A 25377-nucleotide genomic window follows, 5' to 3' on the forward strand; every position below is an offset into this window, starting at 1 on the left:
CCACCCTCTATCATACATTCAGAACCTGAAGTAATAGGATCTGCTTTACTTTAAATCACTCCTGAAGAAACAGGCAAGTGTCTGCATAATATTTAAGGCAGCTCTGAAACAAGGAAGGCAAATGCCTAAACCTTCAACTCTCTTCACTCCACATAGTGTGTAGGAAAGGAAGAGAGAGGGAAATATATACAATAGCCTGATTTAAAGTAAACAAAGCTAACTGCATCTCTTGGGACCTATAAGTTTCCAGATATTTTTTTATTTCTTAATGTTGTAATGAGGTGTTAATGGGCAGGGAGCATTTGCAAATGCTAGGAGACAGAACTGAAGGAGATCACTTAGGGCTTGTGAATTTCAAACTGTTTTTTCTAGACTTTATTAAATGCCTCTTGCCTCTAACTAATGATCAGTGCCACCCAGGAATCAGCAAGAATGATATCTAAAGCAACAAGGATAGGAAGGAGTTTAATTAATGAATAACATGAATAAACAGGTGAATTAAATTGCAAGTTTATGGCTAGGAGGGAGCATCTGCAAGTGACTTACATCAGTATAAAGATGGAGACTTTGCTTTCATCCTCATTGAAGTGTAAAGCCTTGAGAATGCAGTCAAAATACAGCTGAAAATTGGTTTGAGGCTTTTCTGCTGTTTGTAAAAGTAAAAGGAGAAGAAAAAGATACAGCTAGTAGCTAAGCTAAAGGGCAATGGTGCTAAATCTTATACTGAGGTGAGTGTTTGTACTTCTGTGAATGATGGACTATTGCCTCTTGAGTGCAGGCTGTACTAGCTTGATTTTCTTTTTTTTTTTTTTTTTTTTTTTTTTCTCTCTCTCTCTCTCTCCAACCCCTGTAACTTTAAGAAGCTCTACTTCTGGAAATTTCATATTATAAAATCAAAATCACAAAGCCTGCTTTAAGCAAGTCTTGAACTTGTTCAAATATAGCTTTGCCCAAGTTAAGAAATCTGCTACTAATCCAAACTGATGCATATATAACCTTTCTTTTGTAGGTTGTCACTACTAATAGGGGTATTAGCCTCTGAAACATGGACCCAAGATAGGCCAGGTAACTATCTTGTGAACTGCCTTGAAACTGCGTATACTCCTTTCTGAGCTTGCTGTGGCCTTTCAGTAGGTGGTGCTCTGTGCCTTAATGCCCCAGCTGGGTTTAAGAGGCTGCCAGTATGCGGCTATTCAGCTTAAGCTCCTTGGCTTTAACGTTAAGCACTAGTGTCTCTCTTAAAGACCTTTCTGTTTAGGAAGTGCTAGTAAAGAAGTGTTGAGTCCCCAGATGCTGATGGACAAAATGAATATTCAACAAGAGAACTTCATTCATTCAGTCCTGTTCATTGTTTGTGCTGTATCCTAGAGTGATGAGGGAATAAGGACTCTTTCTCAGGCTCAAACTATTGACACTATCATGAAAGTCTCTGTTTCTTCACTTGGCTAAGACTGAGCCCTTTGTTAACTCTCAGTCCGCGTAAACAGTGTAAACTAATGCTTCTTCACAAAATAGGACTTGTTTTGCCTAACTAATGTAAGGCTAAGGAGGAAACTTGAAAGAGAACATGCTGATGTAGAGCAGTGGTTTCCAAATCTCTTCAAACCAACAGAGCACTTCTTGAAGCCCACCATGCACCCTTCTCAAACTCCTAGTTAAAAATGGATGAGGACAAGTGCAATTTGCAGACCAGCGTTTTGAGAACTACTGCTCTGGAGTCGCAATTACCCACATCCATATGCTGCCTCCCAGTTCGTTATCAACCCACTGTCTATACTACAAACTTGCCAAGCTGCTCCATGTAGGCTGCCTCTGCATCAGAAGAAATGTAACCATGTCTGTATGGCAATATGAGCAACCCACCTAACATGGTTGCTCAGTAGTGCTAATTTTCCTACCCTCAGCACCATATAAATGCAGCTTCACTGCTTCTGGTTGGCAATGTGTGGAACATTGTGATATATTTGAGGGTATCACTTCCTGGCATGTTAAGTTTTGTCAGTATAGATATGCTGTAGTCCCTAGTCTTTTCCTAGCAGATCTCAGTCCTGCAAATACCACTACATGCAACTATGCATGTGGATGTACCCCGTCTTCAATAGGATTCTCTGTACATGAAGTCACTTCTACAGAAATGGTGGGGTTTTAACTTCTAACAATAACCTAGTAGGTTCTAAAACTCCTAGATAATGGCAAATCTCTCTGGATGATATTCAACTATGTTATAACTGTAGGTTCTGAAAATCCAACTCTTACTGGAAGTGCCATTTGCCCCCCTGGCAAAATATAACATAATAAATATAAGAATCTGGAAGACTTCGCCCCTCCATAAAAAGGCTAAATAGAATTGATGTAGTCAGTTCTTTCTATCCATTCTTCACTTGTGTAACTATTGTTTCAGCACATTGCTTCAGCTGGACTCCTACTTGGGGGAGGAAAAAATGCCTTTTTTCCAATTTAAAACAAAAACCAAAAAAAAAACCAAAACCCTCTTTCAGAAAGGAGGCACATTCAAGACCTGAACTCTAAATCTACTTTTCAAAAAAATTATGTAAACTACTTGGTTCTCTTTCTTTGAGATTCCAAGGGTTAAAATGTGGCTATGGAAAAGTGTCAGTTGCATGAATTACCTGGGGGTTACCTGGATGGAAGATGTTATAGAAACAGAAAATTGCTGATAGTCTTATCAACAATGTCAATACAGGGTTCATGAGCTCAGAGTGCCTGGGGAGCCTCTTGAGGATCACATTGAGTGCTGATTACTTTGATAACAAGTATCTGACCTTTGCTGCTGTTGGTAAGCTAAGCATGGGGTCCAAAGAGGGGAGGGGGGGGGGGGAAGGATGGTCCTTCTTTGGGGTGGGGTTGGAAAGAAGCTGAAATTTTACATGGCATACACTCCAGAACAAACCTGAAGTGAGTCCATTAAACTGGCTAACTCTGTGCAGTAATATCCAAGAAAATTTAAAAATGGATATCTTAGTGACAAGTACTATAAAGATCTCCTTAACATTTATACCTGAATAACCCATTCACAGACCAGTTTGGCACAATCTGGGAGATAGATGAGGCTCTGGCATCACAGTGTGGCTACACAATAGTCTACTACTACTGGGGTACTATTGAATTCCGTGCTTCCATTTTAAGCTGCTATTCTCATATTGAGGTAAGGCTTCTGTATTTAGTCTATGGCAGTTGTGTTGTCTAGTGATTTGCATGGGTTGCAGTTACTGACCACATTTACCATTTCCTGCAGAAGATACTGGTAATACACTGTATTCTCCATTCCTGAAACTTAGCGGCTATTTTAACATGCTTCCTTAGGCCCCTGGGTAGTTATTTCCAAGTAACTAGGTATATTGTGATAATAGCACTTGAAGCTCCACTACAGAATGCAATCCAGCATCCAAACAAAATCCCCCTTTTTATGAAAAAGCCTTAAGAGACCTATCTATGCAACAGAAATAGATTTGTATGTCTGACTTGGCATTAAGTGTCCAAAAATGTTGGCTGTAAGGTTTTAACTTGTATAAACTCACATTGGAAAACATGGATACAGTTTTTGAAGGGTCTCTGGCATCCATTTGGACACCATTCATTTAATAGTGTCCAGTGCAATATAGAAACGTTTAAATTATCCTGTTGAAACTGAGGAAAGGGACTTAGAATAGGATGGTCATGGCAAGACAAAGATGGAGGCATTGTGAATAAGAACTGTTCTGCCCTTGCAGGGTGATGTGTTCACAGTAACTGTGCAAATCAAAGTGGCTACTAATCCTGACATGAAAAATGCTGCAACTCACTCAAAAACTGTGAGTTGTCTTTATGATTCATGGCATCCAAGAGAGCTAATATGTGAAACCAACTACATGGAGGTAAGTGCTTGAACATCTTGGCCTTTCCTGGGGAAGTAGGATCTTGGATGTGTGCTTGGAAGGGTTGGTTGGTCAACAACGCTTCTATTGGTTTCGGTGTTCTGGATCAGCTATGGCTTTTGCTTTATACTGGCAGTGTCTTTAATGAACAGCGAATAATCTTTCATAACTAATGCTAAACCTTGCAGAGTTGGGAAAAGAAACTTCACTTCATCGCAACTGTAGCTCAGAGTTGCATTTCTAAGCACCCCTGATAAGTACCACAGTGTCCAAGAACTGGACACCTACATTCCTTTAACAAATTTTAAAATGTCACCCATTGAACCTACTGAAAGGTATCTCTTCGAATGTGGTAAGCAAAATGGCAATGAGTAGCGAAGCATTTTCTTCATTCTAAAGATTAATTGACCAATCCTGCCTAAAAGCAGGAATTCTGTAGATGTGCTGGACTGAAAGGTGAAGGGAGAAACTAAGCTGGTTTTCAAAATTATTGACAGACCTTTCCTCTTCAAGGTGTCTGTTAGGAGGAAAGTACCACAGATCATGCCAGAGATGATCGAGGATGAACCTGAGGACTGGGCTCTGGCTTTTCCAGAGGTAAAAGGATGGCTTCTATGCTAGCTATTCTGGCTTCACAATACTCCACCATGCCTATGATGCACAGATAAAGTATAAGAATCCAAGGGCTACAAGTATGATCTGTGGCCTCTAGTGTTAAGTTTGTTCCACAATTTCTTCACTTTAGGAGCTCTTCCTGACAAGATTGGGGGTATGGAGGGAGAGACCGCTTCAGACTGCTTTGAGTGTCCAAAGCCATGTCTATACTACTTCTCCCACTGAGAAAATAAGCCCTTTCACTTGCTTGCACTAGGGCATGCCCAAAGCCTGCAGTCGGCAGCATAAATAGCTCCAGAGTAGCACTGGGCGATAGTCGGGACTTGAAGGAAACTCTCTGAAAAGCTTATTGCTATTCAGAAAGAACAGCAGGCAAGGAATTGCAGATACTTTGCATAGAAAAACTCTTTTTGAACCTTTATGGGAGACTGGCACTACATAAAGAAGAAAAATTTAAGGAAATGGATTGGAGATCAAAAATCCTGTGATTGCTTTTGCTGTTGTCTCTTGATTCAGGCAAGGGAGGGCGCAGCTTCTCTCTGGCAAATTGTGTTTCACCTGCCAGCTGGAAAAAAAGCTCTGCTTGTAAGCGATGCTCAGGATGCTGGCTATGGACTCAACACAACTGATACCAGGATTTTGCTGCGGGTACCATCCAATGCTGCAGAAGCTCAGCTGGTCAAGGTTGGTACAGCTGTTGAAGTCCCGCATAGCGTTGTTCAGTATGGTTCTAACAAGATCAATCCTTGCAGGTTCAAGGAGTAACCTTTTCTGCTGTGAGATCAAGTACATTCTACAAGCAGCGATGGATGATCTTTATGGTAGATACAGCTGTGGCATGTCCAATAGGTGAGACGCCAAATACCTCTCCATTCTAAGCTGACACCAAATGCTCATGAGGCACAAAGATCAGCCTAGCTCAACCCATGCCTGTACTTCTCTTAATATTCCTAAAATTTAAGATGGTGTGGACTACACTAATGATACAATCACTTGGAGTGTTCCAAAAAATGTTCATCCCCTGTCTGCTGGAGCTACTGGTTTTGAAGATGTGTTCATTGAAGTTGGAGTGGATCTACACAAACTCTCTCCCACAGAAATTGCTTCCAGGAAGTACGTTGTATTAAATGACAGTGATGTTATTACCATCAAGATACCCATAGGTGCAGAAGGTGGCTATTACAAGGTTAGTTGCTTTTTACATCAGGCTGCATTTCAAAATGCTAGTGACTGGGGGAGGAGAGGCAAAGTCTTGATCCTCTAGTGCAAGGGTGACCTACCCATGACATGCCACAAAATGGTTTTGTCAGCCTCTGCATGTGGTGCACAGCAGATCAAGGTGCAGATAGAACACAGAGCAGGAGATTGAGCAGGGAGCAAAAAGAGTAGGAGATCAGGCAGGAGGGGATTGGAGTGGTACTTTGGAAGGGTTCAGAGCTACCTTATGGCATGCTGGTGAAAAAGGATGGCCCCCACTGCTCTAATAGGATGGCTGTGGGGGGGGAGTGGGGACATCCAAGGTAAATAACACCTTTTGGTCTCATGAGTGTAATTTGGAGCATAATGTGATCAAAGGTAAAGGTGAGGGTCATCTTGTCTAAATCATTCACTGGGAATGTCCTAACAGCTCCATTAGCAAGTTGTCCTCTGTCTGCCTTGCTGCTGCTGCTGCTGCTGCTGCTGCTGCTGCTGCTGTCTTTCACTCGCTATTTGCTTTCTCTCCCTTGATTTTTTTTTTGAATCTGTAGCCAGCACCAGGGTGCCCTTTTGGATGCTAGTAAAGTAGTGTCCTGGTACTGACTCTTTCTTCCCCCCCCCCCCCCAAAAAAAATAAAATCTATTTGGGCAAAAGAGAATTGAAATGATATAATTTGACATGGAAAAACAATGGTGAGTTGGGGCGGGGGGGAAGCTGCATGTCATTGTCCATCCCATGTGTTTTTCCTGCCCCTCCCCCCCCCGGGGGGGGGCAGGAAATTTTCAATTGGATGTGAATGCAACTTCTGCTCAGCCACACCAAAAGAAAATCAATTATTTTTCCCCTACTCTACTTTAAGATACCAGTTAACCTGGGGAACACCTTGATGGCAAATCTGACAGCTAGTTGCTCTTAGCTGAAGAACAGGCTACCCCCGTTATGTTGTGTTGCCCCCAGTATTCATAAACTTCTTTTGCTACCTAGAGATCCTAAGCCTCTCTTAAGGGGACAGTGTGCCAGGCCCTGTTGAAGTGGGCTGACCTGCTTAGAATTGAGAATCTTCTGCAACCATGTTCCTGTAGAAACTGCTTCTGCAGGTTTTTTTGGCAACTATTGATTCATATAAGTTAGGAGCTAGAAGGGACTTCATCAGGTCCAGCCCCCCTGCTGTAAGGCAGGAAAGACTGCTGAAGTCAGATGACCCCAGCGAGGTGTGTGTTCAGTCATCTTTTGAAGATCTCCAGGAAAGGTGACTGTGTACCACCTCTGGGGGGAGTCTGTTCCAGACTCTGGACATGCTAGCTGTAAGAAGGTTTTTCCTTATCTCTAATCTGAAGTGATCTTCTATCGGTTTATAACTATTATTCCTAGTCTTCCCTTGGTGAACAGATGTTCTCCTAGCTCCTGATGTTTGCCCCTTATATACTTAAAGGTTGCCACCAAGTCCCCTATGAGTCTTGTCTTTTTCAGGCTGAACAGTCCCATGTCCTTCAGCCTCTCCTTGTATATGGTCTGTTCTTCAGACCTCCAATCATTCACGTTGCTCTCCTTTTGAACTCTTTTTCAGCTACTCTATATCCCTCTTGAAGTATGGTGCCCAGAACTGGATGCAATACTCCAGCTGCGGGCACACTAATGCTAAGTAGAGTAGGTGGATGACATCCTTAGTCTTGCTTGTGATGCATTGGTTGATGCATGCCGGAGTGGTATGCACTTTGCTGGCTATAGCATTGCATTGGTGGCTCATGTTCATTTTGTGGTGATCCACCAAGCCTGTAAGTATGTTATGGATTATTTCTCCCCATATGAAGCGCTTTACGTTTCTCGTTGTTAAACATCATCAGGTTTAGATCTGCCCACTTTTTACAAGCCTGTCCACGTCAGCCTGTATCCTCGGGCTGTCTTGGAGCATGATGGCACTCCCCCATAACTTGATGTCATTTGTGAACTTTGCCAGTACACTTTCCGTATCCAAACCATTGAAAGTGAAAAGCACTGATCCGAGTACTGAGCTTTTAAGGACACCACTGGTTACCTTTCGCTATGTTGACTTGGTTCCATCTATTAACGCTCTGGGTCCAATCTCGGAGCCAGTTTCCCAGCTGCTGGACTGTTAAATTGTCCACAATTTCTCAATTTAACCACAAGGACATTGTGGGAGGCCAAAACAAAGACCTTTTTGAAATCCAAGTGTATGATGTTAACCTCATCTTCCTTATCCAGGTGGCGAGTTACCTGATTGTAGAGATGAGGTTAGTCAGGCATAACCTGCCTGCCACAAAGCCATGTTGGCTGTCTTTTACAATACTGCTTTCTGTTGGGCTATCACTGATGGATTCTTAAATAACTTTTTTTTTTTTTTTTAGGGATTGAAGTCAGACTAATTGGCCTATTATTCCCTGGATCTACCTTCTTTCCTTTCATGAAGATGGGCACCACAGTGGCCCTATTCCAGTGTTCTGGGACCTCACCTGGGTGCCACGAGTTCTTGAATAGCTTTATAATCAGTCATGTAATGACACCACCAGTCCTTTCAGCACTCCTGGGTGTAGTTCATCTGGTCCTGCTGATTTTTAGAGAGGCTGGATATCTACTAGGTATTCCCTCACAAGATCCTCGCTGACTTATAGGTGGGTGTTCACTCCTGCCTTGTCCATCCTGCTTTCTATCGGGCAAGTTTTTATTTTTGTTTTTTTTAATATCCTTGGTCTGGTGGACTACCAACATGAAGTATTCATTTAGAGATTCAGTTTTCTCCCGAGTGCCAGTTATCAGCTGTTGTCCCATCACATTCAGCAGTGGTCCTACGTCTTTCTCCCCCCCACACCCCATTTTCCTGCTTCCTACATATCTAAAGAAAGACTTCTTATTGTCATTGACTTCTGCTGCAGTTTTTGTTTTGGTTTCTGCCTTTCTGCTTTTCTAATCTGTTCCCTACAAGTGCAGGCCATTCCTGTGTAATCCCCAGCTTCCATCTCTTATAGGCTTCTCTCTTTCTTCTTTCTTCAGGAGGTCCACAACCTCCCTATTGAGCCAGAGAGGTCTCTCAGCCCTTCTGCTACCCTTCTTACAGAGGGGAATGAATATCCTTTGTGCTCCAAGGATCATATCCTTCAGGAACGGCCACTCTTCTTGGACCCCCTTCCCCAATGGACCATGGTCCCACAGGGCCTCGTCCACCAATCTCCTTGTAGAAATCAGCTTTCCTTAAATCAAGGACTTCTACCCTACTAACTGATTTTTTTTTCCTGCCTTATAATGGATGGTGAAAGTGATAGCTTCATGGTCTCTGTCACCCAGATGACCCTCAATCCTCGGGTTACTCACCAGATCATCCCCTTCGGCCAAAACCAAATCCAGGAGTGCCTTTCCCCTGGTAAGCCCATACACTTCTTGAGTCAAAAAACGCTCCTTGATGCAAGTGAGGGAACTACGTGACCACTCGGATCTAGGTGAGTGCTCTTCCCATGAGATGTCTGGGTAATTTGAAGTCCCCAATGACAACCATGTTACCTGAGCGTGCAACTCCTGCCTTCTGGATCATAATGTATGCATGAGAGATCACCCAGACCTTCAATGCATATGCCTAAGCAGGAGGGGGGTTTTGTTTGTTTTTGGAGGAATGGAAGCTGACCAGACCTTACGTGCCCCCCACCCCTCCCTGCCCCCCTGTTTAGGCTACTGAGACGGTCTGGATTCTGAGTCCAGACACTTGGTGCCTCCATGGCTGTATTTGTATAAACAAATTGAATTGAAACTGGGTCTCCTGTGTGGCAGACAAGACTTTTACCACTGAACCACAGGGGACTCTGGTTTCTCAGCAGAAGAGGGGTAAGCACCCTAATCAAAGCTTTCTCTTAACAATATTGTATTCTATATAATGGATGCATATCTGCAGCCATCTTCATCTAGTATGTATCTACTTGACACTTTCAGAGGTGCAAAACCACACTATAATAAAAGATGATGACTCTTGCTTTCAGACTCATGTAAATGATGGAGAACATGGGACAAAATATATCATCAACATGATTTTGGAACATCAGTGGCAAGATAACAGGTGGGGAGTAACGAAACATACCATAATTAAGAAAATTGAAACTCCATTTAAACATATGCAACTTAACTTGGTTAACAGTAAGTATCTGAGTACACTTTGATCTGGTAGCAGAATTTAGTCCTGATAAAAGTTGATGTCAAGCCACTCTTCCTTAGATACCAATTACAACATCAGGCTGGTCAATGTGACCATTGGAATATTCCTCCCAGATGTGGAATTGGTGAACTTCACCACAGAAACAACAACAGTATCTGTTCCTGAAGCTTTTCAGTATGGCTATGAGATCTATGAGACTACATATCCTAATGGAACCAAGAGCTACATAATAGAAGCTGCGTTTGATGTGCCTAGCATTAAGAAAGAGGTATGGATTGAAGAGCTATTGTAGAATGGTGTATAGTCAAGATTAATACTCAGAGTTGTTCCTAAATATGATATTTTCTGTGGGGCTCTTTTTTTTTTTTTTTTTTCTTCATAGTACATGACTGAGGATTCAAGAATATACACTCTAAACGTTACACTTGGATTCATAATATATCCAACAAGTCAGACGTTCGCTGTTCCAGTCATAATTGTTTCTGTTGTCAAGGATGCCGGTAAAGAAAACACTTAGCCTTATAAATAGCTAGACTTGTAGTACAGCTTGGTTGAATCCAAGAGAATTCCACTTCGGCTATATTTAAATTCCCCCATTTGTCAACCCTTAATTCTATTGCAGTATTGCCTAGTGCAAGAGGATTTTGTGATGGGGAAAACCTTTATCTGACAGTTATTCGTGGAAATGTGGATCAGAACTGGCTTCCATTCATCTCAAACTTGTACCTGTCACCAGAGGCTGCCCAAAAGCACAACTATGGATTGAATGATAATGGCACACACTTCACAGTTCGTGTCCCTCTCCATGCCCCTCATGTGCTGTATGAGGTAAGTATGCATAAATATCCCTGTTGCACAATAGAAGGTGGCTTTAGTAGAGGTAACTGAGATTATAACTTGCAGGCCCAATCCAGTTTAGGGAGTCGTGCCATTGGTCCTAATGGGCTCCCCACTTTTGTGTGTGTAAACCAGGGAACAGTGGTAATGTTAATTGCCATGGCTGTGGGAGCCACAGTGGCTAATTCTGCTGCCATTTGTCCTGCCCCCAAAATTCTGGACCTGTAAGGAGCACAAAGTCAAATGTAGTTCTACACCCCTGATTTTAAGTTCTTGGACTGACCCCCACATGGCAGATTAGGCCCAATTTTTCATTTTTGAGTTAATCATCTCTTCCCCCCCACCCTGATTTTTTTTTTTTTTTTTTTTTTTAAATAGCTAATAAAAAAAAATACACATAACTAAAGTGTACTTTAAAATGGCAAGCTTTTACTGGAAATAATGACTAGGAAAGAAATAAACTCTAATTTTTCAAATGAAATTTTGTCTAGAAATGCATCCTGTCACTTGTCCCTTAACTTTAAGGGAGAAGCTTTTTAATAAAATCTGTTTGGGGGTGGAGCATTGGAGGCTTCCTTCCCTTCCGCCCCATTGGTAGTAGAGGAGAGGCTAATGACACAGTTTAAACTGCTCATTTCTGAACAGGATAAACTAGGAGCACTTAGAAAGCCTAAAAATCTTTCAAGAACTCTTCCAAGAAGGCTTTGGATAGACCCTGTACCTCTTGTACCATCTTACCTAATGCTTCAGCAAACACTCACTCAAGAAATCCATGGGATTGGTAGCTAGTTTCTCCATGCTGAAGCATCTGAAGGATGGTCACTAGAGTAAGCTTTGACCAAGTATGGCAAGCCAAGCTACAAAACGAGGTAGTGCTAAATTGTCAGAACTCTAGTGCAAGTGGGACAAGAGTAAGCAAGGTAAGTATGGCATGCTGTGGTTTGGTTTTATCCCCTGGCACCACAGGAGCTGTTACTTCCCGCTGATTTCAATGGAGTCGGGGTTTCACCCTTAGATTCCACTGTAAATATCACTTCAGTTTCACATAAACCACTACTAATCTAGACCAAAATGCCTGTCACTTAATCTACTGATCAACTTGTGATTTTTCTTCTTTTTTTTTTTTCTCTCTTTTTCTTTTAGGATATTCATCCCTCAGGAATAATGACTTCATTTCATCTCATAATGAAGGATGACAACAGCCTGGCAGTTATGAGAGACTTCTCAATTTCCTGTAGATTTTCTGCTAAAGAATTAATAGGTATCTCCCTTTTTTTTATGTGAATTAACCAGTATGTGATGCATGCACTGTCGTGGGTTGGGTTTTTTTTGGTAGCACTTTTAGTTTGAGCCAATAAAATATTTTGTTCTAAAATCAAAATCAAACTCTTCTGATTTTTTAGGTTCAGAATTTCTCTTTAACTCATGCAAATCCAACCATGCTTCTAAACATTAGAAACCCTGCTTATTTTCAGATTGTCAGTCCAATGGAACAATGACTGTCACTGCAATTAAACTGGCAGGAATTGAAGACCTGGACACCAGCTTGTTTCACTTGAGAGACCGACAGTGCAAGCCTGCTCTGGTGACAGAGAGGGCTGCAACTTTCATTTTCAATGTAAACAGCTGTGGAACAACTAGAAAGGTAAAAAAACTGTAGCTGAAAACTTACCCTATATCTAAAGAGAGCAGATTGCTAGAACAGAGTTACAAAACCACAACCATGAGAAGTGGAAAACTTGTTCCTCTTACCCTATTTCTGACCTTGCGCACTCACTGAAAATTACTAGGAATTTAAAGATTGAGGAAGGTACTGTGCAAGCCAGTCTTCAGTTTTTGATACTTTAATAATGATGGCCACATACAAGTAGCAATATATTTGACTAAGTGGGTGTCAAGTGTTGGCCACAACTAGCAAAGGTCTGAATTCGGATGCGAGGAAGAGAAGGCCACAAAGCAAAGATTGCACTGTAGTAACTGGAATCTACATGCAAAACATCAAGTGAGCCTGTCTTATGGTAATTCACATTACCATAAGACTATGTTTGTTCCCCATACTGAATAGTGTGGTATTTTTGGGGGGAGTTTTTGTGTTTTTGTTATGACACCTTGCTGTGCGTCTGCACATTTGCCATACGGTGATGGTGCTATAGTGCCATGCTTTAGTATTTCCCTCTGGAAGTACTAAAGCATGGTACAGTAACCACCCATACTGCACTGTGCGCACAGGGCACAGCTGGATTTCGCCACTATGTTGTTGTAGCGGCACGCTAAAATGGAGTGTACTGCTACAGCGAAGTAGCTGCTGATCACATGTAAACCCACATGATTGCTACATTGTAGCACACAGTGATGTAGCGTGTTGCTCTGTCGGCATAGGGAGACATGTAGACAGGACCCTTGAGAAACGAATCTCTTCCCATGAGGCACAGTGTAATAGTGGATAATACTCCCTCTGCACATTCAGATAAATGCACAATGGGCTCTAATGTGCAATTGCCCAATCGTACCTCCAGCTATACCACATGAGCATGGCAGAAGGTGCAATTGTGGGACCGTGCATTAGATCCTATCATGCTTTATTCCTGGTAGAGGGGGAGCCTGACCCTATGCTCCCCTTGCATTAGCAATAGGCAAGCTCTTGCAGCTGGGAGCCCACTCAGTTGAGGGGTTCCCAGTCATGGGGCTATCCTCACATACCTCCCACAGCTGGGAGATCACTGCAGTGGTGATTCCTCCTCTCCCAGAAGTTTCATGCACCCCTTGGGCAGAAAAATCTTGCTACATCCTGCAGCTGCTTGGTCCCGGCACCAGGAGGCACACTGCAGCGCCCCAGAGCCCACAGCTGTGGGACCCTAGGTCCTGACAGCTGTGGGGCGATGCCAGGGTCCAGAGCTGCTGGGATGAGAGTTCCAGGACTTGCAGCCCCGGTTGGGCAAGGTGCACCCCTGCAGCTGATTTTTGGGGGGGTCCCAATGCATGGGAGATGCTGCTACACCTGCACACTTAAGTTTTGATAGTGATCACCTCAAAAGTTGGTACACATTTTTTGAGGTCTAACTTTATAGCTAGTTGGAGTTTGTTATTGCATGTTGAGTATTTGCACATGTAGCTGGTCTTGAGGCAATTGCATGATACCTGTAACATGTAAAGGGTGCCCAAGAGGCACATCCATGCACTACTGGAATGTAACTATTCCGCAGCTCTACCCCAGCAACTATCATTGACCAACATGCACACTTCTGGGGTTTGATGGGGTTAAGCTTCTCTGGCAGTCCTTATGCTAAGTCTCAGCTGACACACTACAGGTGAAAAAGCAATTGAGCAGACATGTGAACTATTGATAACATACCGGCTATGGCAACACCTAAGTTTTTTTTTCTAACTAAACCCCAGTCTTACAGCAGTCTCGTTGATATGCTTAGCAATACTGGTCTCTTTCAGTTTGAGAACACAGTTATGACCTATGAAAATGATGTGCTCTACTTCAGACCTGACAGCAACGTGCCAGCATATAAGTGAGTACCATTCCCCTGGAAAGGGAAAGAGGACTTGACCAACTTACATCCTAAATCTCAATTTCTCTCTCCACAGATTGAAATGTATTTGTCAGTATATGATAAATGAGACTATCCTGGTACAGTATGGAGTTAAAAACAACCCAGCACCCAGTATTGAGCCAGGGTTTGGATCTCTTGCTCTGATCTTTAGGCTGTTCAAAGGTAACATTTAATTATGGGGGGGGTGGGATCTAAAAAATGGCTTCATTGTGGGATGGCTGAGGGGAATGAGAGATACGGGATTTGTACATACAGCTTCTTAATGCATTATTACTGCTACAAATGGCTCTGCTCTGCCTTAATACTCCTTGATCTACCATGTGTCCAGGGGGTTACATGGCAAAAATGAAGTCATGGCTTACCTTAAGAAAAGTGCCTTGCAACCGGTGTAAGGTGGTAACAAAACTTGGAGGCGGGGGACAAGTAAGTTGTGCTAGGATACAATAGTAACCCTAATAATCTATTACTCCTATCACTTACCTCTAAAATCTCACTGCTCAGAATCTGTTGATCTTTCTATGTGAGGTAGTGTCTCCTACAAGTGAGGTGAAGAGGAGGATCTGAATCGCCAGGGATTTGGTATCTTCTCTACAGCACTCCTTCCTCCCTTCCACTATCACTTCTTAATTGTATTCCTTCCCATCCATGGGATGATGCCTAAGAACAACTATAGTGGCTTCTGTAACAGAATAATTTGGTGGCATAGGAATGTGACATGCCATGATGCTCAAGAAGGAATTATCTAATATAGGAAGATTTTTTATTTTTATTTTTTTTTAATGTGTTTTCTTAGAGAGGACCTATTCTGATGCCTACAAGGAAGTGGACTATCCTGTAGCAAAATTCTTAAAGGAGGCCCTGTACTTTGAAGTTGAACTACTCAATTCTGAAGATCCACAGCTAGAACTACAGCTAGAAGACTGCTGGTCTACAAATTCCCAAGATGGAAGCAGTCATCCACAGTGGGCTATTATTACAAATGGGTAACCAAAGATCCCTATCTCTAATGTGACTGCCAAAGCTTAAAGATCTCTCATATTGCCTAAAATATGATTGTGGGGTGGAGAGGGGGATGCAGTTGTGACTTCAAAGACAATTGCTCTTACCTTCTGCAACCCTCACTCCTTTCAAGCACATGGAGAGCACCAACATCAGGTATGCCTTTTCACAAAGAGGATATACACCACCACCACCACTCCTGAGTTTTAGATGATAAACTCAGAGCTAATCATGGCTGCTGTCCAGGCCAGTCAGCTATTTCTGCAAATGATTTGGATTACTGCACACTGGGGCAAAAGCTACTCAACCGTAGTTTGGGCTGACTGGAGAAGTCTCAGTTCCCTTCTTTCCTTGCATCAGGCTTTAAGTTCTTGTAAAGATGACTAATATAAGGCCTCAGGTGCTAACTTCTTTTGTTTTTCCATCTATACAGCTGTGAAAACTCTGAAGACTCTTATCAAACCATCTTTCACAATGTATATCACAACTCGAGAATTAAGTTTCCCAAGCATCTGAAAAGATTTGAAGTTAAAATGTTCACTTTCATACAAGACACAAAAGTGCTACTGGAACAGGTCAGAGGCACTTCCTTCAGTCTTTCTATTGCTTGGTGGTTTCTGTAGCTAAGATTCACAGATAATAAGTTAATTTTACTTATTGTTCTGAATAAGATCTAATCCTAGCCAAAGCTGGCAATGACTTCCTCAGGTAGTGATGCTATAGGGGCAGCTAAGGCAAGACCTGAACTTGGAGGATGGCGATCTTCACTAAGGCCTATGCAACCAAACTGTTTGCAGAGTTAGTTGATGTATCAGAGCTTTAACAATATCCTTTCATTCTCTTGTAGCTGTACTTCCACTGCAGAGTGATAATCTGTGATGCTAGGCAGCCAACTTCAGACTTCCTTTGTGCAAGGAGATGTATTCCCAGGAGAAAGAGGCTTGGTACGTATAGGTGAACTTCTTGTAAACTGGTTCTCAACATGTATTCCTATGTAATAGCAACTTCAGTACAAAATCTTTATGGCTGCTGAATGCTACAGATTACTTCAGACTAGACATAAGGGAAAAACTTTTACAAGTCAAGTGCCGAGGGTTTGAAGGTAGGGGTGTGGGTTGTAACTGTGTTTGTCTAAGGACATAGGCAGACAAGGTTCTTTGGGTGAATCTGATATCTTTTATTAGACCAACCCAAATAGTTGGAAAATCGTTATTAGGCAAGCTTTCGTGTTCAAAAACCCTTTGTCAGGCTAAGGAAGTTTCTGCAGTTGGTGTGTGCTCTTCCTGGATGGAATGAGAAGTAAAGAAGCCAGGGGCTGGGCTGGTATGCATGTGAAACAGGCAGTCAGTGAAAATGTAGATTGAGGAGTCAATGGGTGAGACACAGGCTGGGGGGGGAGAGAGAAGGGGGATGAATAGTGGAGAGATACCTGGGGAGTCAGATGTCAGGCAGGTTATGTGTTATAAATCCAATGTCTATATTTAGTCCATGATTTTTAGTATCCAGGAGGTTGAAGTAGAGTTCATAGGCTTGTCTCTGGGAAGAGTTGTGTAAGTTTCCCTTGAGGATCAGGACTGAGAGATTGGAGAGAGAGAGAGAGTGGTTTTCTTGTGAGAAATGTGCCCCCACCGGTAATTGGGTATTTCTGTCTTTGATGGATTTCCGGTATGCATTCATTCTGGTGCGCAGTTGTTGTTTGGTCTCTCCTACATATTTTCCATCAGGGCATTTGGTGCATTGGATGAGATGATATATTTACATTTCTGGAGGTGCAGCTGTAAGATCCTGGGATGCTGATGGCTCTGTTGTGGGGTGTAGTAACAGTGGGGGTGGTGGAGATGTGTTTGGCAGGTTTTGCATTTCTTGTCATGGCACGGTCTGGATCCTTTTGGTGTGTTCTGGGCTTTAGGGTTTGGAACACTCCTGACCCCAGCAGTCTTTCCTGCCCATGTGCAGGGGGGCTGGACCCAGTGATCTGTAAGGTCCCTTCCAGCCCCTGGCAACTATGAAACTTGGTGACTAAAACTGCAGGTACAGTATAAGTATGCACAATAAAATCCGTCTTCAGTGCCTCTTCCAGATAATACCAATCACTAAAATGTTTCATTAGATCGGAGTGTTGAGACACGCATGCATGGGCATGTGGCTTCTGGAGCAGTCATTCTGGAAAGGAAAATGTGAATGTGATACTATTATCCAGCAAGGTAATATGAAAAACCCCAAACTACCTAATGTACTAGAGTGCTGCTATAGTAGTATATGGTAGGATAGTCTGTTACAATAACTCTACTCTTTTTTCGACAGCTAAATACAAGAAAACATCTTGAACCTAACCTACTCTCCATACAAAGACTTAAAAAATGATTGCTTCAAGCTATCTATCATCTGTTCCTCTTGTTCATTTAACTGCAAGTGAAATCTGAAAAGGTACAACTTGCAGTACAGGGAAAAAATAAGACTAGATAGAGAAGTAATATTTAAATAGTTTGCAATACAGATCAGCCAATTAGATTCGAAGTGATCCAAAGATGAATGTCTAGTCTAACATTAAGTTGTTAAGGAGTCTGTGATGGAGTATTTCAGACCTTTTTTTCCATGTCAGTAGCATAAGATGCTTTTTTTTTTTTTTAAGACCTTGGCCCAAAATCAAAACTGACCATTGGATACCCTATTTAGTCAATGTCACCAAGTTGCTAATAAATTTTTACACCTCATATCCATCTCCTGTCTCAAGCTAGCTATGTTCTTTGCCTTCTAAATGGTGATTTTTGAGAATGTAGACAGCACTTCTAACAGATGGTTAGATGTTGACAGTTTGAATAAAGACAAACAATGCTTTAAGAAATAACTCATTTTAATGTTCGATAGGATTGCTTCTCTTCTCTCTACATGGAGTTGCAAGCATTCGTGATAACACATGGGTGCATCCAGGAAGCTGTTACTTTTGTAAGACTGCTGTTTTTAAGAACTCCGAGTCGAGTCTAATCTATTGGGAGGAGGAGGGGGTAGGAACCAGCATACTCTTGCCTGACCTGTCCTTGCCAAAGCTACCATGGAGCTGAGGATGGCAACCCAAGCCAAAGCTACCATGGAGCTGAGGATGGCAACCCAAGTAAAGGACAACAAGAAATTGTTTTTTAGATATATAGGGAGTAAAAGGAAGGCCCAGGGAGGAATAGGACCCCTGCTAAATGGGCAGAAGCAATTGGTGACAGAGAGGGGGGACAAGGCTGAACTCCTCAACGAGTTCTTTGCCTCAGTGTTCCTAAGCGAGGGGCACAACAAGTCTCTCACTGGGGTTGTAGAGAGGCAGCAGCAAGGTGCCAGACTTCCATGCGTAGATCCTGAGGTGGTGCAGAGTCACTTGGAAGAACTGGATGCCTTTAAATCGGCAGGCCCGGATGGGCTCCATCCGAGGGTGCTGAAGGCATTGGCCGACGTCATTGCAGAGCCACTGGCGGGAATATTCGAATGCTCGTGGTACACAGGCCAAGTCCCGGAGGACTGGAAAAGGGCTAACGTGGTCCCCATTTTCAAAAAGGGGAGGAAGGAGGACCCGGGCAACTATAGGCCGGTCAGTCTCACCTCCATCCTTGGTAAAGTCTTTGAAAAAATTATCAAGGCTCACATTTGTGAGAGCCCGGCAGGACAAATTATGCTGAGGGGAAACCAGCACGGGTTTGTGGCGGGCAGATCGTGCCTGACCAACCTAGTCTCTTTCTATGACCAGGTTACGAAACGCCTGGACACAGGAGGAGGGGTGGATGTCGTATACTTGGACTTCAGGAAGGCCTTCGATACGGTATCCCACCCCATACTGGTGAACAAGTTAAGAGGCTGTGACGTGGATGACTGCACAGTCCGGTGGGTGGAGAATTGGCTAGAGGGTCGCACCCAAAGAGTCGTGGTAGATGGGTCGGTCTCGACCTGGAAGGGTGTGGGCAGTGGGGTCCCGCAAGGTTCGGTCCTTGGACCGATACTCTTTAATGTCTTCATCAGCGACTTGGACGTGGGAGTGAAATGTACTCTGTCCAAGTTTGCAGATGACACAAAGCTATGGGGAGAGGTGGACACGCCGGAGGGCAGGGAACAGCTGCAGGCAGACCTGGATAGGCTGGACAAGTGGGCAGAAAACAACAGGATGCAGTTCAACAAGGAGAAATGCAAAGTGCTGCACCTAGGGAGGAAAAATGTCCAGCACACCTACAGCCTAGGGAATGACCTGCTGGGTGGCACAGAGGTGGAAAGGGATCTTGGAGTCCTAGTGGTCTCCAAGATGAACATGAGTCGGCAGTGTGATGAAGCCATCAGAAAAGCCAATGGCACTTTTTATCGTGCATCAGCAGATGCATGACAAATAGGTCCAAGGAGGTGATACTTCCCCTCTATCGGGCGCTGGTCAGACCGCAGTTGGAGTACTGCGTGCAATTCTGGGCACCACACTTCAAGAAGGATGCGGATAACCTGGAGAGGGTACAGCGAAGGGAAACTCGTATGGTCAAGGGCCTGCAGACCAAGCCCTACGAGGAGAGACTAGAGAAACTGGACCTTTTCAGCCTCCGCAAGAGAAGGTTGAGAGGCGACCTTGTGGCTGCCTATAAGTTCAGCATGGGGGCACAGAAGGGAATTGGTGAGGATTTATTCACCAAGGCGCCCCCGGGGGTTACAAGAAACAATGGCCACAAGCTAGCAGAGAGCAGATTTAGACTGGACATTAGGAAGAACTTCTTCACAGTTCGAGTGGCCAAGGTCTGGAACGGGCTCCCAAGGGAGGTGGTGCTCTCCCCTACCCTGGGGGTCTTCAAGAGGAGGTTAGACGAGTATCTAGCTGGGGTCATCTAGACCCAGCACTCTCTTTCCTGCTTATGCAGGGGGTCGGACTTGATGATCTATTGAGGTCCCTTCCGACCCTAACATCTATGAATCTATGCTCTAGTATTCATTTGGAATTAAACTTTTTACCCTTGAGTTAGCAAGCTTCACTAGCATTAAACAACCCTTAAGTTTGTTTAATGTAGAAAGAGACAACACTCGCTATTTAGGCACAAGATGGCTCAAATACAAGTCTACATTAAGACATGGTATTTAGCAACTCAAGATGCTATAAACTATCTTAAAACTGCACTATAGCCAAGATCATAAATCATTTTAAATGGAACTGAATATCACTTAACTTATTACCAGTGTAAATGGGTTTCTCTGAATATAAGATTGTCATCAAAGTTGCTTGCTGAGGAGATGGCAAATAAAAACACAGAGGAGGATTGAAGGGAACTTCCCCTCTAAGGGAAAAGTAAATTCTTCTATGGCCCTTTTTTTACTTAAATAAACAGCTGCTGCTCCCAAGCAAAGAGACATTTGATAATTGTGTACTTATTTAATAAGAATAAGTGGGCCAGAGAAGTAAAACAAGATTTTTACTACTACAATCCTCCTACATAATCTTTGAGATCAAACACTTAGTACTTACTATTTGTCGAAAGGGACTTTGAAACAAAGTGATTCCAACCACAAGTCTGACTGCTGCCAAGCATGCAGTATATGAAGTAAAGCTATGCATTCATTCCCACTAACAGATTCAACAAAAAATAACTTCAATTCTCAGTTGCACACTTACTCCTTACACTTTACCTTGACAACAACCATGCCAGAAACAGAAGAAAATATAGAGAGATTACTTGTATAGTTCAATGAAATGAAGGCCAAAGTGTACTAAGAAAATAGTTCTTAGTAGCTCTTGCCCAGTTATGAGCTAGTGAAATTTTTACAAAAACAGCCTTTTGTTGGGTGTTAAGAACATTAAGAATTGCTACTTACTGGGTGAGACTGTAAGTCCATCTTGCCCAGCATCCTGTCACATAGTGGTAGTGCGTGGATGCTAAAAGGGAGTGAACTAGGTAGGACCAGGGTTTGGTTTTTTTTTCCCCATAATCCTTTTGGCAGCATTTTAAAGTCTAAGAAGTTCTGACTTGGGAACGATAACCCCAACTCCTGTGCATCAATAGCTATTGAAGTCCCTTTTCCTCCAAGAATGTGTCCAATCCCTTTTTAAAATCTGGCTAAACTGTCAGCCTCTACAACCTCTTGGGGCAATGAATTCTGATTATAAAAAATAACTAATTAACTTTTTTTGTTCCTTTTAATCTTACTCCTTGTCAGTACAAGAGCTAGGAGTCATAAAGGGGAAACTGAGAGGCAGCAAATAATAATAACTTCCTATTTACTTTCTCTTTGCCACTTGGTATTTTGTAAACCCTTATTATGTCCCCTCTTGAGTATCGATTTTTCTAAACTGAGTAGGCCCAACCTCTCTTTAATCTCTCCTCATGGAAATCCCTCCCCACCAGTAATCATCACTAGTAGAATATTAAATTAGTCCTTCTTGACATGGGCAGCAGGAACCTTGGAGAGAGGAGTTCTCTGGCAAAATGGGAGAACAGTTCCTTATCCTTCCCCAAAAAAAATCAACTGAGTCATGCACAGAATAAAATGCTCTCCTAGATGTCAATATGCTGTATCAAAAGAACACAAACCAGGCCTGCCCTGGCTCCTCTGAATAGCAACCCCCTTTCTCTCCATGGAGTTTTGCATGCTGAACAGGAATCCTTGGCCTATCACAATGAAAGAGGCAGTACTCTGCTTTCTTTCCTGTTCTCTACCAAGAATATAAATATTTTAATGTGCAACTGGGAATCCTTAAAACTTAAATTTTTACTTTGATTTCTTATAAATGCAATAAAACTCCCATCACTTAAATCACTTGTTTGAATGGTGTCATAGTTTTTTTCTTCAGAGCCAATTCAAGGTTGGAGCAACTGTATAATAAATTCCACTCTTGCTTATGAGGCCCCTGTCCTTGGTCTCTCCAAGTGCCTGAATAAAACCAGCTTTGCAGAGTTGGTTCAGGTGCTTGCTTTCCACTGACCCTTAAGCTGAAAGATTCTGAATGATGTCTCCAGTAAAGGAGGTAGTGGTGCCTGTTGCTATAAAACCAAGGGAGTAATAAAAGAAAGCTACCTGAGAAGAAATGTGAGAACTACAAATCAGAGGACCCTATATACTAAGGCACAACTCCTAAACTATTCTGGACTGAGCACTTCTTCCTACAGGACTTCTAGGGGAAGAGAACAAATCATGTTGCTCTTCTTACATTGAAAGTGTAGTAGGAAAATGTAGCTACTCAGCCAATCCACTAGAGAAGAGAGGCAGTAAGTAGGTGGCTGGTGTCCTAATGGAACGAAGCCTTTAGCCTGCCCAGGGCTTCTAAATGTCCATTTTGGCTGGGGTGAACTGGTAGGTATGTGGGTACCAGCTCAAAATAACATTAAGCATATAGCAAATGTTTATGCTAACTGAGTTGGAGGGTACAGAAATGACAAAAATGCATATTTTTCTCTTTCACTCTCTCAACTTTTCTGGATTATTTTGAATGTTGTTAGTTTGACAAGTGGAGGGATCACCTGAACATGCTCATAAAGCAGATAAGTGACTCTCTTTATAGTACATTTCTATCTTAGAGGGGTGAGGTGGAAACATGCCTCTTTTCTATCCTGGGGGTGGGGGAGGGCGGGGGGGGAGGCAGAGAGTTCATCTTCTCCACCCCTACACACCTTCTCAGTACACTAGTGCAACCTCTTGCAGCTTTGCACGAAAAAATGAGCTCTTGCTCTAGGAAGCTCGTCTATGTTTAGCTTTCAAGAATCATCTGATAAAATGCATCTAAACGTTAAGAACAGAAGTCAGGACTTTGCCCTCCCAACACAGGACCACAAGAACGTAACTACATCTTTATGCTCCCTCTTTCTTCCTTCTCGTGTGTTCTTGGCTACAGCCCCACCCTTCAACAGAAAGAATAGAGAGTGGTCCTAGCCCTATCTGAGAAGCACTGCTCTAAGGCATAGTGCATATACTGTTTGCAAAAGAACATCCTATTCCTCAAAGTGGTGGGCCACAGACCAGTGCCAGTCTGCGAGCCACCGGTCGCCAGTCCGCAGCAAGTTGCCAGGAAAGAAAGAAATATATTTTTCAGAAGCATAACATTGATATGTTATAGCACCACAGTTTGTACGTTCCAACACTCCAGGTGACACCACGTTGTGCAAGATGAGGAAAGAGAGAGAAACAGCTGGTCGCGCATTTGTGTAGCGCTGTTACATACAGTTGCTGCCACCAGCTGAACTGGGCACTGGTCCCTGGACCACTGGAAAAAAAATTGCCGGTCTGCCACATCAGATAGTTTGAGAAGTACTGCCTTAGAGCACTACTGTGCTTGACAGCTAGGATTCTTTTCTTGGTCTACTGGTTCCAGGTATGAGCTTTTGATTTGCAACTCATTCCTCGTACAAAGCGTGTGGTTGTAGCATAGTTATGTTTATTAACACAAAAAAGCATTAAATAAATATTTAGTACTAGCTGAAACATGAAAAACCACTTGCAATTACATTTTTATCACAAAAGTATTCATTTAAATACAGGATTTTTAGTTATCCTTTGACCAAATACTTTAATGGAATCAAAACTTCTCACCCTCAAAAAGGCTACATAAAGCTGTCCATGTACACAGCATAGGAATATAAATACATATTTTATCAATAGTCTGACCTTGTGATTGTTCATAATCATAGAACAAGAGGGCCCTTGTACACATGAGGACATTGCCCCATTTAGTGCTTTAATTGCCCTTTTTAACTATTTAATTGCATAACAATGTACACGTTCAGCAGCATATTTTGATTTAAATGACTTCTTTACCTAGCAAACTAAAATGTGTACATCCCATGTATCCCGTGTATTTTAGTCTGCTATGTAACAAATTATAACGATATTCCTCACATGTACAAGGGCCCTATCCAGAGAAGGCAGCAGGGATGGTGCACGGGGCACTGCAAGCCCAAGCATGCTCAGGGAAGCTTGGGCTTGGTGGGCCTCCAGTGCCCTGTGCCGCATCTCTGCCACCTTCTCCAGCTGCCAGCACACCCAGTCACCCTCCTGCCATCTTCCTGGGGCAGCCAGCCCATTCTTGGGCAAGAAGGCAGTGGAGATGGTGCATGCAGTGCTGGAAACCCACCAAGCCCAAGCTTTCCTGAGCACATTCAGGTCTCAAACCAGGGTACAGCTGCAATCTACTGCCTGCGTGCGCCTGCCTAGAGTATGCAAACTGCAGATCATGGCTCTGCCCTGGCCCTGGACCAAGCTTTCCCCCATCACAAGATCCCAGCTGCTCCAGAGCAGCCCTCTGCCCTGCCCTGCCAGCATGGCAGGGGCCAGTCTTCATGGAAACCCTAGCCTTGTGCTCTCGCAACACAGATGCAGCTGGGGTCTCCATGGAGACCGGCCTCAGCCGTGTGGGCAGGGGCTGCTGGGAAATGGAGTTTGGTTGCTGACCTGTGGGCCTGACTTTGCCCACCCCGATCTATAAAAATAACATGCCTATTCTACCTGTCCAGAGCACTGGCTGGCACTGTCTGGCTGGAGCACTCTGATTGGTTGCCTTGGCAGCCAATCACAATGCTTACTGAAACAACCAATCAGAGTGCTCCCGATATAATAATAGGCTTATTTTGTCTTATAGATTACTTGAACCAAGTTACTTTAGGCCAAGACATGAAAGCATACATCACAGGCCTTATGTGTTTACCTAGCAATCAATATTTGCAAATTTATGGCCCAGTTAGCATAATTCTGCCTATTGGACAAGTTTGGGAGAGCTGCAGTTATATTAACCATATGAAAAGGCAAAATTCTCTTCTTTTGTGCACCCCCTGGGAGGCCTTTCTATAAATGCTATGCCCCTCTTCTTCACTGCAACATAATGAAGCCCAAAATTGCTCCTGAGAAATCTTTCCTTAATCAACGCAAGCCTTTGTAAGATACCTATAGAAAAAGAAACTACAAGTTTCCACAATATTAAAATAATGAATTTAATCTTTAAGGAGCAATTCTGCAGATGCTCCTTTTGGGTGGAAAATTGTGGCTTAGGATTTCAGTCCATAAACATCACAAATTATGTACAGAAGAGTTTCCTAGAGGTTTTCAGCAGCACCAAGAATATATATTACACTTACAGAGCAAACTGTAAAGACCTTGTGCTTCTGTTGGGCATGATGGGTTTTGTCAATGTGACTTGTAGGTGTCTCC

The 25377-nt window shown here is 43.0% G+C and overlaps 1 protein-coding gene across 1 annotated transcript; it reads left to right on the plus strand.

Annotated features, from left to right (window-relative positions):
* Positions 1-544: 544 nt before the first annotated feature.
* On the plus strand, positions 545-18079 carry LOC102558415 (uncharacterized). Its single transcript, XM_014601600.3, has 22 exons — positions 545-728; positions 1010-1065; positions 2705-2797; positions 3039-3166; positions 3732-3875; positions 4389-4472; positions 5007-5174; positions 5243-5339; positions 5453-5676; positions 9672-9825; positions 9904-10112; positions 10227-10344; positions 10467-10672; positions 11825-11942; positions 12157-12326; positions 14126-14199; positions 14276-14403; positions 15035-15224; positions 15674-15815; positions 16088-16184; positions 17351-17444; positions 17545-18079. The coding sequence occupies exons 1-21, from the start codon at positions 706-708 to the stop codon at positions 17419-17421; spliced, it is 2694 nt and encodes an 897-aa protein (XP_014457086.1). The 5' UTR covers positions 545-705; the 3' UTR covers positions 17422-17444; positions 17545-18079.
* The last annotated feature ends 7298 nt before the right edge of the window (positions 18080-25377 follow it).

This window comes from Alligator mississippiensis, chromosome 1 (genome assembly GCF_030867095.1).
Source record: "Alligator mississippiensis isolate rAllMis1 chromosome 1, rAllMis1, whole genome shotgun sequence".
Classification (NCBI taxonomy): Eukaryota; Metazoa; Chordata; order Crocodylia; family Alligatoridae; genus Alligator; species Alligator mississippiensis.

Excerpts from the sequence above, each read along its gene's own strand:
- LOC102558415 (XM_014601600.3), top strand. The coding sequence starts at position 706 with ATGGTGCTAAATCTTATACTGAG. Across the intron at positions 729-1,009 it reads GTGCTAAATCTTATACTGAG|GTTGTCACTACTAATAGGGG; the intron begins GTGAGTGTTTGT and ends TTTCTTTTGTAG. Across the intron at positions 10,673-11,824 it reads CCCCTCATGTGCTGTATGAG|GATATTCATCCCTCAGGAAT; the intron begins GTAAGTATGCAT and ends TTTTTCTTTTAG.